Here is a 13,754-nt window from a genome sequence, read left to right as displayed (position 1 = left end):
AGTGACGGCAGGGTGATGGATGGCGTGATGGAGGGTGATGGATGGAGTGACGGCAGGGTGATGGATGGCGTGATGGAGGGTGATGGATGGAGTGACGGCAGGGTGATGGATGGCGTGATGGAGGGTGATGGATGGAGTGACGGCAGGGTGATGGATGGCGTGATGGAGGGTGATGGATGGAGTGATGGATGGAGTGACGGCAGGGTGATGGATGGCGTGATGGAGGGTGATGGATGGCGTGATGGAGGGTGATGGATGGAGTGACGGCAGGGTGATGGATGGCGTGATGGAGGGTGATGGATGGAGTGACGGCAGGGTGATGGATGGCGTGATGGAGGGTGATGGATGGAGTGACGGCAGGGTGATGGATGGCGTGATGGAGGGTGATGGATGGAGTGACGGCAGGGTGATGGATGGCGTGATGGAGGGTGATGGATGGAGTGACGGCAGGGTGATGGATGGCGTGATGGAGGGTGATGGATGGAGTGACGGCAGGGTGATGGATGGCGTGATGGAGGGTGATGGATGGAGTGACGGCAGGGTGATGGATGGCGTGATGGAGGGTGATGGATGGAGTGACGGCAGGGTGATGGATGGCGTGATGGAGGGTGATGGATGGAGTGACGGCAGGGTGATGGATGGCGTGATGGAGGGTGATGGATGGCGTGATGGAGGGTGATGGATGGCGTGATGGAGGGTGATGGATGGAGTGACGGCAGGGTGATGGATGGCGTGATGGAGGGTGATGGATGGAGTGACGGCAGGGTGATGGATGGCGTGATGGAGGGTGATGGATGGAGTGACGGCAGGGTGATGGATGGCGTGATGGAGGGTGATGGATGGCGTGATGGAGGGTGATGGATGGAGTGACGGCAGGGTGATGGATGGCGTGATGGAGGGTGATGGATGGCGTGATGGAGGGTGATGGATGGAGTGACGGCAGGGTGATGGATGGCGTGATGGAGGGTGATGGATGGCGTGATGGAGGGTGATGGATGGAGTGACGGCAGGGTGATGGATGGCGTGATGGAGGGTGATGGATGGCGTGATGGAGGGTGATGGATGGAGTGACGGCAGGGTGATGGATGGCGTGATGGAGGGTGATGGATGGAGTGACGGCAGGGTGATGGATGGCGTGATGGAGGGTGATGGATGGAGTGACGGCAGGGTGATGGATGGCGTGATGGAGGGTGATGGATGGAGTGACGGCAGGGTGATGGATGGCGTGATGGAGGGTGATGGATGGAGTGACGGCAGGGTGATGGATGGCGTGATGGAGGGTGATGGATGGAGTGACGGCAGGGTGATGGATGGCGTGATGGAGGGTGATGGATGGAGTGACGGCAGGGTGATGGATGGCGTGATGGAGGGTGATGGATGGAGTGACGGCAGGGTGATGGATGGCGTGATGGAGGGTGATGGATGGAGTGACGGCAGGGTGATGGATGGCGTGATGGAGGGTGATGGATGGAGTGACGGCAGGGTGATGGATGGCGTGATGGAGGGTGATGGATGGAGTGACGGCAGGGTGATGGATGGCGTGATGGAGGGTGATGGATGGAGGACGGCAGGGTGATGGATGGCGTGATGGAGGGTGATGGATGGAGTGACGGCAGGGTGATGGATGGCGTGATGGAGGGTGATGGATGGAGTGACGGCAGGGTGATGGATGGCGTGATGGAGGGTGATGGATGGCGTGATGGAGGGTGATGGATGGCGTGATGGAGGGTGATGGATGGAGTGACGGCAGGGTGATGGATGGCGTGATGGAGGGTGATGGATGGAGTGACGGCAGGGTGATGGATGGCGTGATGGAGGGTGATGGATGGAGTGACGGCAGGGTGATGGATGGCGTGATGGAGGGTGATGGATGGCGTGATGGAGGGTGATGGATGGAGTGACGGCAGGGTGATGGATGGCGTGATGGAGGGTGATGGATGGCGTGATGGAGGGTGATGGATGGAGTGACGGCAGGGTGATGGATGGCGTGATGGAGGGTGATGGATGGCGTGATGGAGGGTGATGGATGGAGTGACGGCAGGGTGATGGATGGCGTGATGGAGGGTGATGGATGGCGTGATGGAGGGTGATGGATGGAGTGACGGCAGGGTGATGGATGGCGTGATGGAGGGTGATGGATGGAGTGACGGCAGGGTGATGGATGGCGTGATGGAGGGTGATGGATGGAGTGACGGCAGGGTGATGGATGGCGTGATGGAGGGTGATGGATGGAGTGACGGCAGGGTGATGGATGGCGTGATGGAGGGTGATGGATGGAGTGACGGCAGGGTGATGGATGGCGTGATGGAGGGTGATGGATGGAGTGACGGCAGGGTGATGGATGGCGTGATGGAGGGTGATGGATGGAGTGACGGCAGGGTGATGGATGGCGTGATGGAGGGTGATGGATGGAGTGACGGCAGGGTGATGGATGGCGTGATGGAGGGTGATGGATGGCGTGATGGAGGGTAATATGGCGCCCTTTAAAAAAATGTTTTTTACCTTTATTTAACTAGGCAAGTCAGTTAAAGAAAACATTCTTATTTTCAATAATGGTCTACGAACGGTGGGTTAACTGCCTGTTCAGGGGCAGAACGACAGATGCAACCTTCCGGTTACTATTCCAACACTCTAAACACTAGGCTACCCTGCCGCCTCTACACTCTAACCACTAGGCTACCCTGCCGCCTCTACACTCTCACCACTAGGCTACCCTGCCGCCTCTACACTTTAACCACTAGGCTACCCTCAAGCGCCAGGGGGAGGGAAGAGCGGGAGCAGACGTGACACTCTTGTGGTTGGTTTGGAAAAGAATCCCTTGAATGGGTGGAATATGCTTAGATCTTCTTTTGTGATATTAAACTGGCCACTGAAAAGAACCAGCTTCCCTCAACACAGCTTTTACCCTCTCTTCTCTTCCAACCCTCTATCTTCAACTCACACACACTGCTCTTCCACTGCTCTCTCTCTCTCCCTCCCTCTCTCTCCCTCCCTCCATCTCTCTCTCTCCATCTCTCTCTCCCTCCCTCTCCCTCCTTCCTTCCCTCTCTCTCTCGCTTCCTCTCTCTCTCCCTCCCTCTCTCTCTCTCTCTCCCTCCCTCTCTACCTCTCTCTCTACCTCTCTCTCTCCCTCTCACCACTTTCTCTCCTCCACCCTCCACCCACACCTCCTACACACTCTGCCACTTCCCACCTCTCTTTCTCTCTCTCTCTCTCTCTCTCTCTCTCTCCCTCTCTCTCTCTCCCATCCCCCTTCTTCTCCCTCTCTCTATGCATTTCACATTGCAGCTGGACAATCCCCATGTGATATGCAAATGCTAGCCACAGGTATGGATGGGCCACACCCCCTTTAACCCTGTCCTTGCTGAATGTCTCCTGCACTCCACTCAGCTCCACTCCTAACCTGATCATTGCAAATGTCATCACAGCAACCAATCATTGACTTGATAACCAAGGGGTGGGCAGTTTGCTGTCCAATTGGGGCTTCCGTTATTCAGGTTCCACTGTGAACCTCCAATCAACATATTGTTTTACTCAAGTGATATTCCTATGGAAACTGACGTTGATGTTCCAATTGCCATGGTAACTGTATCAAATCCCATTACACGGAGTGCCCACAGAGATAGCATCTGCCCTCTCCTTGAGTGTCTAATGTAGTATTGTATTTGTAAAGTGTGTGTCATAACAGTGTATTTGACAGTATGTGTCAGAGATATGTGATTCGAACCCAGCTCTGTATATTGTCTCTACGCTGTTCCTGGAGCTCTCCAGAGAGGGGGGTTCTCCAGGAACAGGGTTGGAGTGAAAACCTAGGGGAGGAGGGTTCTCCGGGAACAGGGTTGGAGTGAAAACCTATTGGAGGGGGGTTCTCCGGGAACAGGGTTGGAGTGAAAACCTATTGGAGGGGGGTTCTCCGGGAACAGGGTTGGAGTGAAAACCTAGGGGAGGGGGGTTCTCCGGGAACAGGGTTGGAGTGAAAACCTATTGGAGGGGGGTTCTCCGGGAACAGGGTTGGAGTGAAAACCTATTGGAGGGTTTGTTCTCCGGGAACAGGGTTGGAGTGAAAACCTATTGGAGGGTGGTTCTCCGGGAACAGGGTTGGAGTGAAAACCTATTGGAGGGGGGTTCTCCGGGAACAGGGTTGGAGTGAAAACCTATTGGAGGGTTTGTTCTCCGGGAACAGGGTTGGAGTGAAAACCTATTGGAGGGGGGTTCTCCGGGAACAGGGTTGGAGTGAAAACCTATTGGAGGGGGGTTCTCCAGGAACAGGGTTGGAGTGAAAACCTATTGGAGGGTTTGTTCTCCAGGAACAGGGTTGGAGTGAAAACCTATTGGAGGGGGGTTCTCCGGGAACAGGGTTGGAGTGAAAACTTATTGGAGGGTTTGTTCTCCGGGAACAGGGTTGGAGTGAAAACCTAGGGGAGGAGGGTTCTCCGGGAACAGGGTTGGAGTGAAAACCTATTGGAGGGTTTGTTCCCCATTAACAGGGTTGGAATGAAAACCTATTGGAGGGGTGTTCTCCGGGAACAGGGTTGGAGTGAAAACCTATTGGAGGGGGGTTCTCCGGGAACAGGGTTGGAGTGAAAACCTATTTGAGGGGGGTTCTCCGGGAACAGGGTTGGAGTGAAAACCTATTGGAGGGGGGTTCTCCGGGAACAGGGTTGGAGTGAAAACCTATTGGAGGGGGGTTCTCCGGGAACAGGGTTGGAGTGAAAACCTATTTGAGGGGGGTTCTCCGGGAACAGGGTTGGAGTGAAAACCTATTTGAGGGGGGTTCTCCGGGAACAGGGTTGGAGTGAAAACCTATTGGAGGGGGGTTCCCCCGGGAACAGGGTTGGAGTGAAAACCTATTGGAGGGTTTGTTCTCCAGGAACAGGGTTGGAGTGAAAACCTATTGGAGGGTTTGTTCCCCATTAACAGGGTTGGAATGAAAACCTATTGGAGGAGGGTTCTCTAGGAACCAACTCATCATCAAGCTTTGATACTTTGAATCAGCTGTGTATTGCTGGGGCAAAAATCAAAACGCGTACCCAGAGGGGGCCCAGGACTGAGTTTGGGAAACTCTGCAATAGAGTATCAGACAGGATAGAAGTCATATATTCTGATAACACTCAAGTATTAAATGTTTGTATTCATGTTGGTCATTGATTATACTAATGTTGCCTGGTCCCAGATTTCATTTTGCTGTTTGGCCAACTGTTGTCGTGCCAGATTTGGGACCAAAAGACTATAACTACAAAACACAATCAAAGACTTCGCCAGTTAACTTGGTTTGAATAATCTGAAACGTTTTAGTTTTTTTTAGAAAGATAACCTTGAAATGGTCATGCACTAATTAACAAACGTTATATTCTCCTGTGTGTGATCAGCCTTCTTAATAAATCAGAAAATAAACAGTTATTTCTGGATGTTTATCAAAGTTAGCTGGCTAGCTCATTGATCCTACTTTGTAGTATACCTCTCTGGCTACGTCACAGTCACCAGTAACATAGAGTCACTTACCTCAGACAAGACCACCACCTAGCTAGCCTCTTGTCCTCTGTTACATGTTTTCACTCTGATCACACTGACCATACCTTATGATGGAAGAACCTGTGTGTGTGTGTGTGTGTGTGTGTGTACATTCTACAGTTGCCTGGTTCACCTTTGACCCCGTGTCGGCCCACCCTGACATCATCCTCTCCAACGACAACCTGACGGTGACGTGCAACAGCTACGACGACAGGGTGGTCATGGGTAATTCCGGCTTCTCCCGCGGTGTGCACTACTGGGAGATCACGGTGGATCGCTACGACAACCACCCGGACCCTGCGTTTGGGGTTGCCCGCGGCGACGTGCTGAAGGACGTGATGCTGGGAAAAGACGACAAGGCCTGGGCCATGTACGTGGACAACAACCGCTCCTGGTTCATGCATAACAACTCACACACCAACAGGTAGGTCACCTGGTACACACACACAACTCACACACTAACAGGTATGTCACCTGGTACACACACACAACTCACACACTAACAGGTATGTCACCTGGTACACACACACACACACAACTCACACACTAACAGGTATGCCATCTGGTACACACAACTCACACACTAACAGGTATGTCACCTGGTACACACACACAACTCACACACTAACAGGTATGTCACCTGGTACACACACACAACTCACACACTAACAGGTATGTCACCTGGTACACACACACACAGCTCACACACTAACAGGTATGTCACCTGGTACACACACAACTCACACACTAACAGGTATGTCATCTGGTACACACAACTCACACACTAACAGGTAGGTGACCTGGTACACACACACACAACTCACACACTAACAGGTATGTCACCTGGTACACACAACTCACACACTAACAGGTATGTCACCTGGTACACACAACTAACACACTAACAGGTATGTCACCTGGTACACACACAACAACTCACACACTAACAGGTATGTCATCTGGTACACACACACACACACACACACACACACACACAACTCACACACTAACATGTATGTCACCTGGTACACACACACACACACAACTCACACACTAACAGGTATGTCACCTGGTACACACGCACACAGCTCACACACTAACAGGTATGTCACCTGGTACACACACACACAACTCACACACTAACAGGTATGTCACCTGGTACACACAACTCACACACTAACAGGTATGTCACCTGGTACACACAACTCACACACTAACAGGTAGGTCACCTGGTACACACACACACAACTCACACACTAACAGGTAGGTCACCTGGTACACACACACACAACTCACACACTAACAGGTATGTCACCTGGTACACACAACTCACACACTAACAGGTATGTCACCTGGTACACACAACTCACACACTAACAGGTATGTCACCTGGTACACACAAAACAACTCACACACTAACATATATGTCATCTGGTACACACACACACACAACTCACACACCAACAGGTATGTCATCTGGTACACACAACTCACACACTAACAGGTATGTCACCTGGTACACACACACACACACACACAACTCACACACTAACATGTATGTCACCTGGTACACACACACACAACTCACACACTAACATGTATGTCACCTGGTACACACACAACTCACACACTAACAGGTATGTCACCTGGTACACACAACTCACACACTAACAGGTATGTCACCTGGTACACACAACTCACACACTAACAGGTATGTCACCTGGTACACACACACACAACTCACACACTAACAGGTATGTCACCTGGTACACACACACACAACTCACACACTAACAGGTATGTCACCTGGTACACACATACACTAACAGGTATGTCATCTGGTACACACACACACACACACACAACTCACAAACTAACAGGTATGTCATCTGGTACACACACACACTAACAGGTATGTCATCTGGTACACAGACACACACAACTCACACACTAACAGGTATGTCACCTGGTACACACACAACAACTCACACACTAACAGGTATGTCACCTGGTACACACACACCCAACTCACACACTAACAGGTATGCCACCCAGTACACACAACTCACACACTAACAGGTATGTCACCTGGTACACACATACACTAACAGGTATGTCATCTGGTACACACACACACAACTCACACACTAACAGGTATGTCATCTGGTACACACACACTAACAGGTATGTCACCTGGTACACACACAACAACTCACACACTAACAGGTATGTCACCTGGTACACACACAACAACTCACACACTAACAGGTATGTCACCTGGTACACACACAACAATTCACACACCAACAGTTATGTCACCTGGTACACACACAACAACTCACACACTAACATGTATGTCACCTGGTACACACACAACAACTCACACACTAACAGGTATGTCACCTGGTACACACACACAACTCACAGGTAATAGAAATGGAGGGATAACTTAGCCACTGGGTCTCTGTGTCTCTCAATGGGAGCTACGATGTGTTTTACACGTCATTCAGTGAATCAGTGTCTTGCTTCAGCATACGGGGTGGCAGGGTAGCCTAGTGGTTAGAGCGTTGGACTAGTAACCGGAAGGTTGTGAGTTCAAACCCCCGAGCTGACAAGGTACAAATCTGTTGTTCTGCCCCTGAGCAGGCAGTTAACCCACTGTTCCCAGGCCGTCATTGAAAATAAGAATGTGTTCTTAACTGACTTGCCTGGTTAAATAAAGGTAAAATAAATAAAAAAATATAAAAAAATACTTAGCGTGTGAATTATAAAATATGATAGTAGATGCCCAAACAGGAAATGTGTTGTCGGACCTGCACAACGTGTTTTAGGTTTATGTGTGTACCAGGGGAGGACGGGTCATAATAATGGGCGGGAATGGGCGGGAACGGAGCGAACGGAATGTCATCAAACTCCTGGAAACCATGGAAACCACGTGTTTGATGTGTTTGATCCCGTTCCAATGACTGGAACGAATTGCAAAAAAAAGTTGGAGACTTATATCACCCTCACTAACTCCTAAGCATCAGCTGTCAGAGCAGCTTACAGATCATTGCAGTTGTTCATAGTCCATCTGTAAATAGCCCATCCAATCTACCTCATCCCCATATTTTTTTTATTTACTTTTCTGCTCTTTTGTACACCAGTATTTCTACTTGCACATCATCATCTGCTCATCTATCACTCCAGTGTTAATCCGCTAAATCGTAATTACTTCGCTACTATGGCCTATTTATTGCCTTACCTCCTCACGCCATTTGCACACAGTGTATATAGACATTTTCTATTGTGTTATTGACTGTACGTTTGTTTATTCCATGTGTAACTGTGTTGTTGTTGGTGTCGCACCGCTTTGCTTTATCTTGGCCAGGTCGCACTTGTAAATGAGAACTTGTTCTGAACTGGCCTACCTGGTTAAATAAAGGTGTTCTCAACTAGTCTACCTGGTTAAATAAAGGTGTTCTCAACTAGCCTACCTGGTTAAATAAAGGTGTTCCCAACTGGCCTACCTGGTTAAATAAAGGTGTTCTCAACTGGCCTACCTGGTTAAATAAAGGTGTTCTCAACTAGCCTACCTGGTTAAATAAAGGTGTTCTCAACTATCCTACCTGGTTAAATAAAGGTGTTCTCAACTAGCCTACCTGGTTAAATAAAGGTGTTCTCAACTAGCCTACCTGGTTAAATAAAGGTGTTCTCAACTAGCCTACCTGGTTAAATAAAGGTGTTCTCAACTGGCCTACCTGGTTAAATAAAGGTGTTCTCAACTGGCCTACCTGGTTAAATAAAGGTGTTCTCAACTAGCCTACCTGGTTAAATAAAGGTGTTCTCAACTAGCCTACCTGGTTAAATAAAGGTGACATAAAATGTTTTTAAAAAATCATAAAATTACACAGATTCCGCTCCAGTTATCACCACGAACCCGTCCTTCCCAATTAAGGTGCAACCAACCCCCTGTGGTTCGTGTGTATTGTTGCTCAGTGCACGGTGTGTGTGTTAGACCTTATCCCTGTGTTTCTGTGTCTCTTCAGGACGGACGGGGGTGTCAGTGAAGGGGCTACAGTAGGAGTGTTGTTAGACTTCACCAGAGGGGTGCTCATCTTCCTCATCAACGATGAACAGCAGGGTCCTGTGGCCTTCGAAGGCATCGAGGGGATCTACTACCCTGCTGTCAGCCTCAACCGCAACGTACAGGTAACCTAGAAACAACGTAGAAACGTTACAGTCCCCAATATAGAAACAATGTTATATCCCCAACGGAGAAACATTACCCACCAGGTATCCCAGAAGTAGAAACACTGTACTAATGTTGAGGTAATGTCACCACAACATAGAAATACTGTTAATACCAACCTGGTAGCCCCAACGTGGAAACAACGTTTTCCCAACCAGAGTAGCCCCAACGTAGAAACAACGTTTTCCCAACCAGAGTAGCCCCAACGTGGAAACAACGTTTTACCAGCCAGAGTAGCCCCAACATGGAAACAACGTTTTACCAACCAGAGTAGCCCCAACGTGGAAACAACGTTTTACCAACCAGAGTAGCCCCAACAACATTTTACCAACCAGAGTAGCCCCAACGTAGAAACAACGTTTTCCCAACCAGAGTAGCTCCAACGTAGAAACAACGTTTTCCCAACCAGAGTAGCCCCAACGTAGAAACAACGTTTTCACAACCAGAGTAGCCCCAACGTAGAAACAACGTTTTCCCAACCAGAGTAGCCCCAACGTAGAAACAACGTTTTCCCAACCAGAGTAGCCCCAACGTAGAAACAACGTTTTCCCAACCAGAGTAGCCCCAACGTAGAAACAACGTTTTCCCAACCTGGTAGCCCCAATGTGGAAACAACGTTTTACCAACCAGAGTAGCCCCAACGTAGAAACAACGTTTTCCCAACCTGGTAGCCCCAACGTGGAAACAACGTTTTACCAACCAGAGTAGCCCCAACGTAGAAACAACGTTTTCCCAACCAGAGTAGCCCCAACGTGGAAACCATTGCTCCAACCTGCGTAGCGTCTCCGGAGCAGAGAAAAGTCTGAAGCTACACAATAGTCTATGAATATGTATGAAATTATCCCTGCCTGTAGACAGACAGCGTCCTCATCTATATTTATGTGTATTAGTGACAGTAATAATGTGTTTGCTGACACCAGCAGCAGGAATGTTGACAGCTGTCTAGTTTCTCATTCAGCTCAACAGTTCCACCTGGTGGTCAATACTTTAAATTACATGTTTTCTTCAGCTCGTTCTATCTACTTGGGGAAATATACTATTTTTTTGCTGCAAGGATATGATGAGGAGGAGGAGGGTGATGATGATGAGGAGGAGGAAGAGGAGGAGGAGGACAGGGATGATGATGATGAGGATGGTGATGATGATGAAGAGGAGGAGGATGGTGATGATGATGATGAGGAAGAGGAGGAGGGTGATGATGATGAGGAGGAAGAGGAGGAGGATGGTGATGATGAGGAAGAGGAGGAGGAGGCTGATGATGATGATGAAGAGGAGGAGGATGGTGATGATGATGATGAGGAAGAGGAGGGTGATGATGATGAGGAGGAAGAGGATGAAGAATAGGAGGAGGAGGGTGATGATGATGAGGAGGAAGAGGATGAAGAATAGGAGGAGGAGGGTGATGATGATGAGGAAGAGGAGGATGATGATGATGAGGAATAGGAGGATGGTGATGATGATGAGGAAGAGGAGGAGGAGGGTGATGATGAGGAGGAGGAAGAGGAGGAGGATGGTGATGAGGAAGAGGAGGATGATGATGATGATGATGATGATGATGATGATGATGGCGATGTTTGTCCTGTGTTCTGTAGGTGACCCTGCACACCGGCCTGCCCATTCCTGACTTCTACACTCCAGGGGAAGCAGACCTGTCTGGCTCAGTGTGTTAAGGAGTTGACTCAGCACTGCAGTGAAGCAAGACAATGGATGTTTCCCAAATGGCACCCTATTCCCTATATATAGTGCTCTACATTAGACCAGGGCCCTATTGAACCCTATTCCCTATATAGTGCTCTACATTAGACCAGGGCCCTATAGAACCCTATTCCCTATATAGTGCTCTACATTAGACCAGAGCCCTATAGAACCCTATTCCCTATATATGGTGCACTACATTAGACCAGAGCCCTATAGAACCCTATTCCCTATATATGGTGCACTACATTAGACCAGAGCCCTATAGAACCCTATTCCCTATATAGTGCACTACATTAGACCAGGGCCCTATAGAACCCTATTCCCTATATATAGTGCTCTACATTAGACCAGGGCCCTATTGAACCCTATTCCCTATATCGTGCTCTAATTTAGACCAGAGCCCTATAGAACCCTACTCCCTATATAGTGCTCTACATTAGACCAGGGCCCTATAGAACCCTATATAGTGCTCTACATTAGACCAGAGCCCTATTGAACCCTATTCCCTATATATAGTGCTCTACATTAGACCAGAGCCCTATATAACCCTATTCCCTATATAGTGCTCTACATTAGACCAGGGCCCTATAGAACCCTATTCCCTATATAGTGCTCTACATTAGACCAGAGCCCTATAGAACCCTATTCCCTATATATGGTGCACTACATTAGACCAGAGCCCTATAGAACCCTATTCCCTATATATGGTGCACTACATTAGACCAGAGCCCTATAGAACCCTATTCCCTATATAGTGCACTACATTAGACCAGTGCCCTATGGAACCCTATATAGTGCACTACATTAGATCAGAGCCCTATAGAACCCTATTCCCTACATAGTGCACTACATTAGACCAGGGCCCTATAGAACCCTATTCCCTACATAGTGCTCTACATTAGAACATGGCCCTATAGAACCCTATTCCCTACATAGTGCTCTACATTAGACCAGGGCCCTATAGAACCCTATTCCCTATATAGTGCTCTACATTAGACCAGGGCCCTATAGAACCCTATTCCCTACATAGTGCACTACATTAGACCAGAGCCCTATAGAACCCTATTCCCTATAATGCACTACATTAGACCAGAGCCCTATGGAACCCTATTCCCTATATATAGTGCACTACATTAGACCAGAGCCCTATAGAACCCTATTCCCTATATAGTGCACTACATTAGACCAGGGCCCTATAGAACCCTATATAGTGCACTACATTAGATCAGAGCCCTATAGAACCCTATTCCCTACATAGTGCACTACATTAGACCAGGGCCCTATAGAACCCTATTCCCTACATAGTGCTCTACATTAGAACAGGGCCCTATAGAACCCTATTCCCTACATAGTGCTCTACATTAGACCAGGGCCCTATAGAACCCTATTCCCTATATAGTGCTCTACATTAGACCAGGGCCCTATAGAACCCTATTCCCTACATAGTGCTCTACATTAGACCAGGGCCCTATAGAACCCTATTCCCTACATAGTGCTCTACATTAGACCAGGGCCCTATAGAACCCTATTCCCTATATAGTGCTCTACATTAGACCAGAGCCCTATTGAACCCTATTCCCTATATAGTGCACTACATTAGACCAGGGCCCTATAGAACCCTATTCCCTATATAGTGCACTACATTAGACCAGGGCCCTATAGAACCCTATTCCCTACATAGTGCTCTACATTAGACCAGGGCCCTATAGAACCCTATTCCCTACATAGTGCTCTACATTAGACCAGGGCCCTATAGAACCCTATTCCCTAAATAGTGCTCTACTTTAGACCAGAGTCCCTATAGAACCCTATTCCCTATATAGTGCACTACATTAGACCAGGGCCCTCTAGAACCCTATTCCCTATATAGTGCTCTACATTAGACCAGGGCCCTATTGAACCCTATTCCCTATATAGTGCTCTACATTAGACCAGGGCCCTATTGAACCCTATTCCCTATATAGTGCTCTACATTAGACCAGGGCCCTATTGAACCCTATTCCCTATATAGTGCTCTACATTAGACCAGGGCCCTATTGAACCCTATTCCCTATATAGTGCTCTACATTAGACCAGGGCCCTATTGAACCCTATTCCCTATATAGTGCTCTACATTAGACCAGGGCCCTATAGAACTCTATTCCCTACATAGTGCTCTACATTAGACCAGGGCCCTATAGAACCCTATTCCCTACATAGTTCTCTACATTAGACCAGGGCCCTATAGAACCCTATTCCCTATATATAGTGCTCTACATTAGACCAGGGCCCTATAGAACCCTATTCCCTACATAGTGCTCTACATTAGACCAGG

At 48.7% G+C, this 13,754-nt stretch overlaps 1 protein-coding gene across 1 annotated transcript in view; it reads left to right on the top strand.

Moving 5' to 3' along the window:
• LOC135508539 (E3 ubiquitin-protein ligase TRIM9-like) overlaps positions 1-13,008 on the top strand; it is a 130,477-nt gene extending 117,469 nt beyond the window's left edge. Inside the window, 3 exon segments of the mRNA XM_064928793.1 lie at positions 5,632-5,935; positions 9,540-9,702; positions 11,335-13,008. Of these exon segments, the coding sequence (XP_064784865.1) occupies positions 5,632-5,935; positions 9,540-9,702; positions 11,335-11,412 (545 nt within the window). The 3' untranslated portion in view covers positions 11,413-13,008.
• Positions 13,009-13,754: the final 746 nt, after the last annotated feature.

This window comes from Oncorhynchus masou, chromosome 21 (assembly GCF_036934945.1).
Source record: "Oncorhynchus masou masou isolate Uvic2021 chromosome 21, UVic_Omas_1.1, whole genome shotgun sequence".
NCBI classification, from domain to species: Eukaryota; Metazoa; Chordata; class Actinopteri; order Salmoniformes; family Salmonidae; genus Oncorhynchus; species Oncorhynchus masou.
The sequence above is the reverse complement of the archived record's forward strand: the minus strand, read 5'-3'. Positions and strand labels throughout refer to the sequence as shown.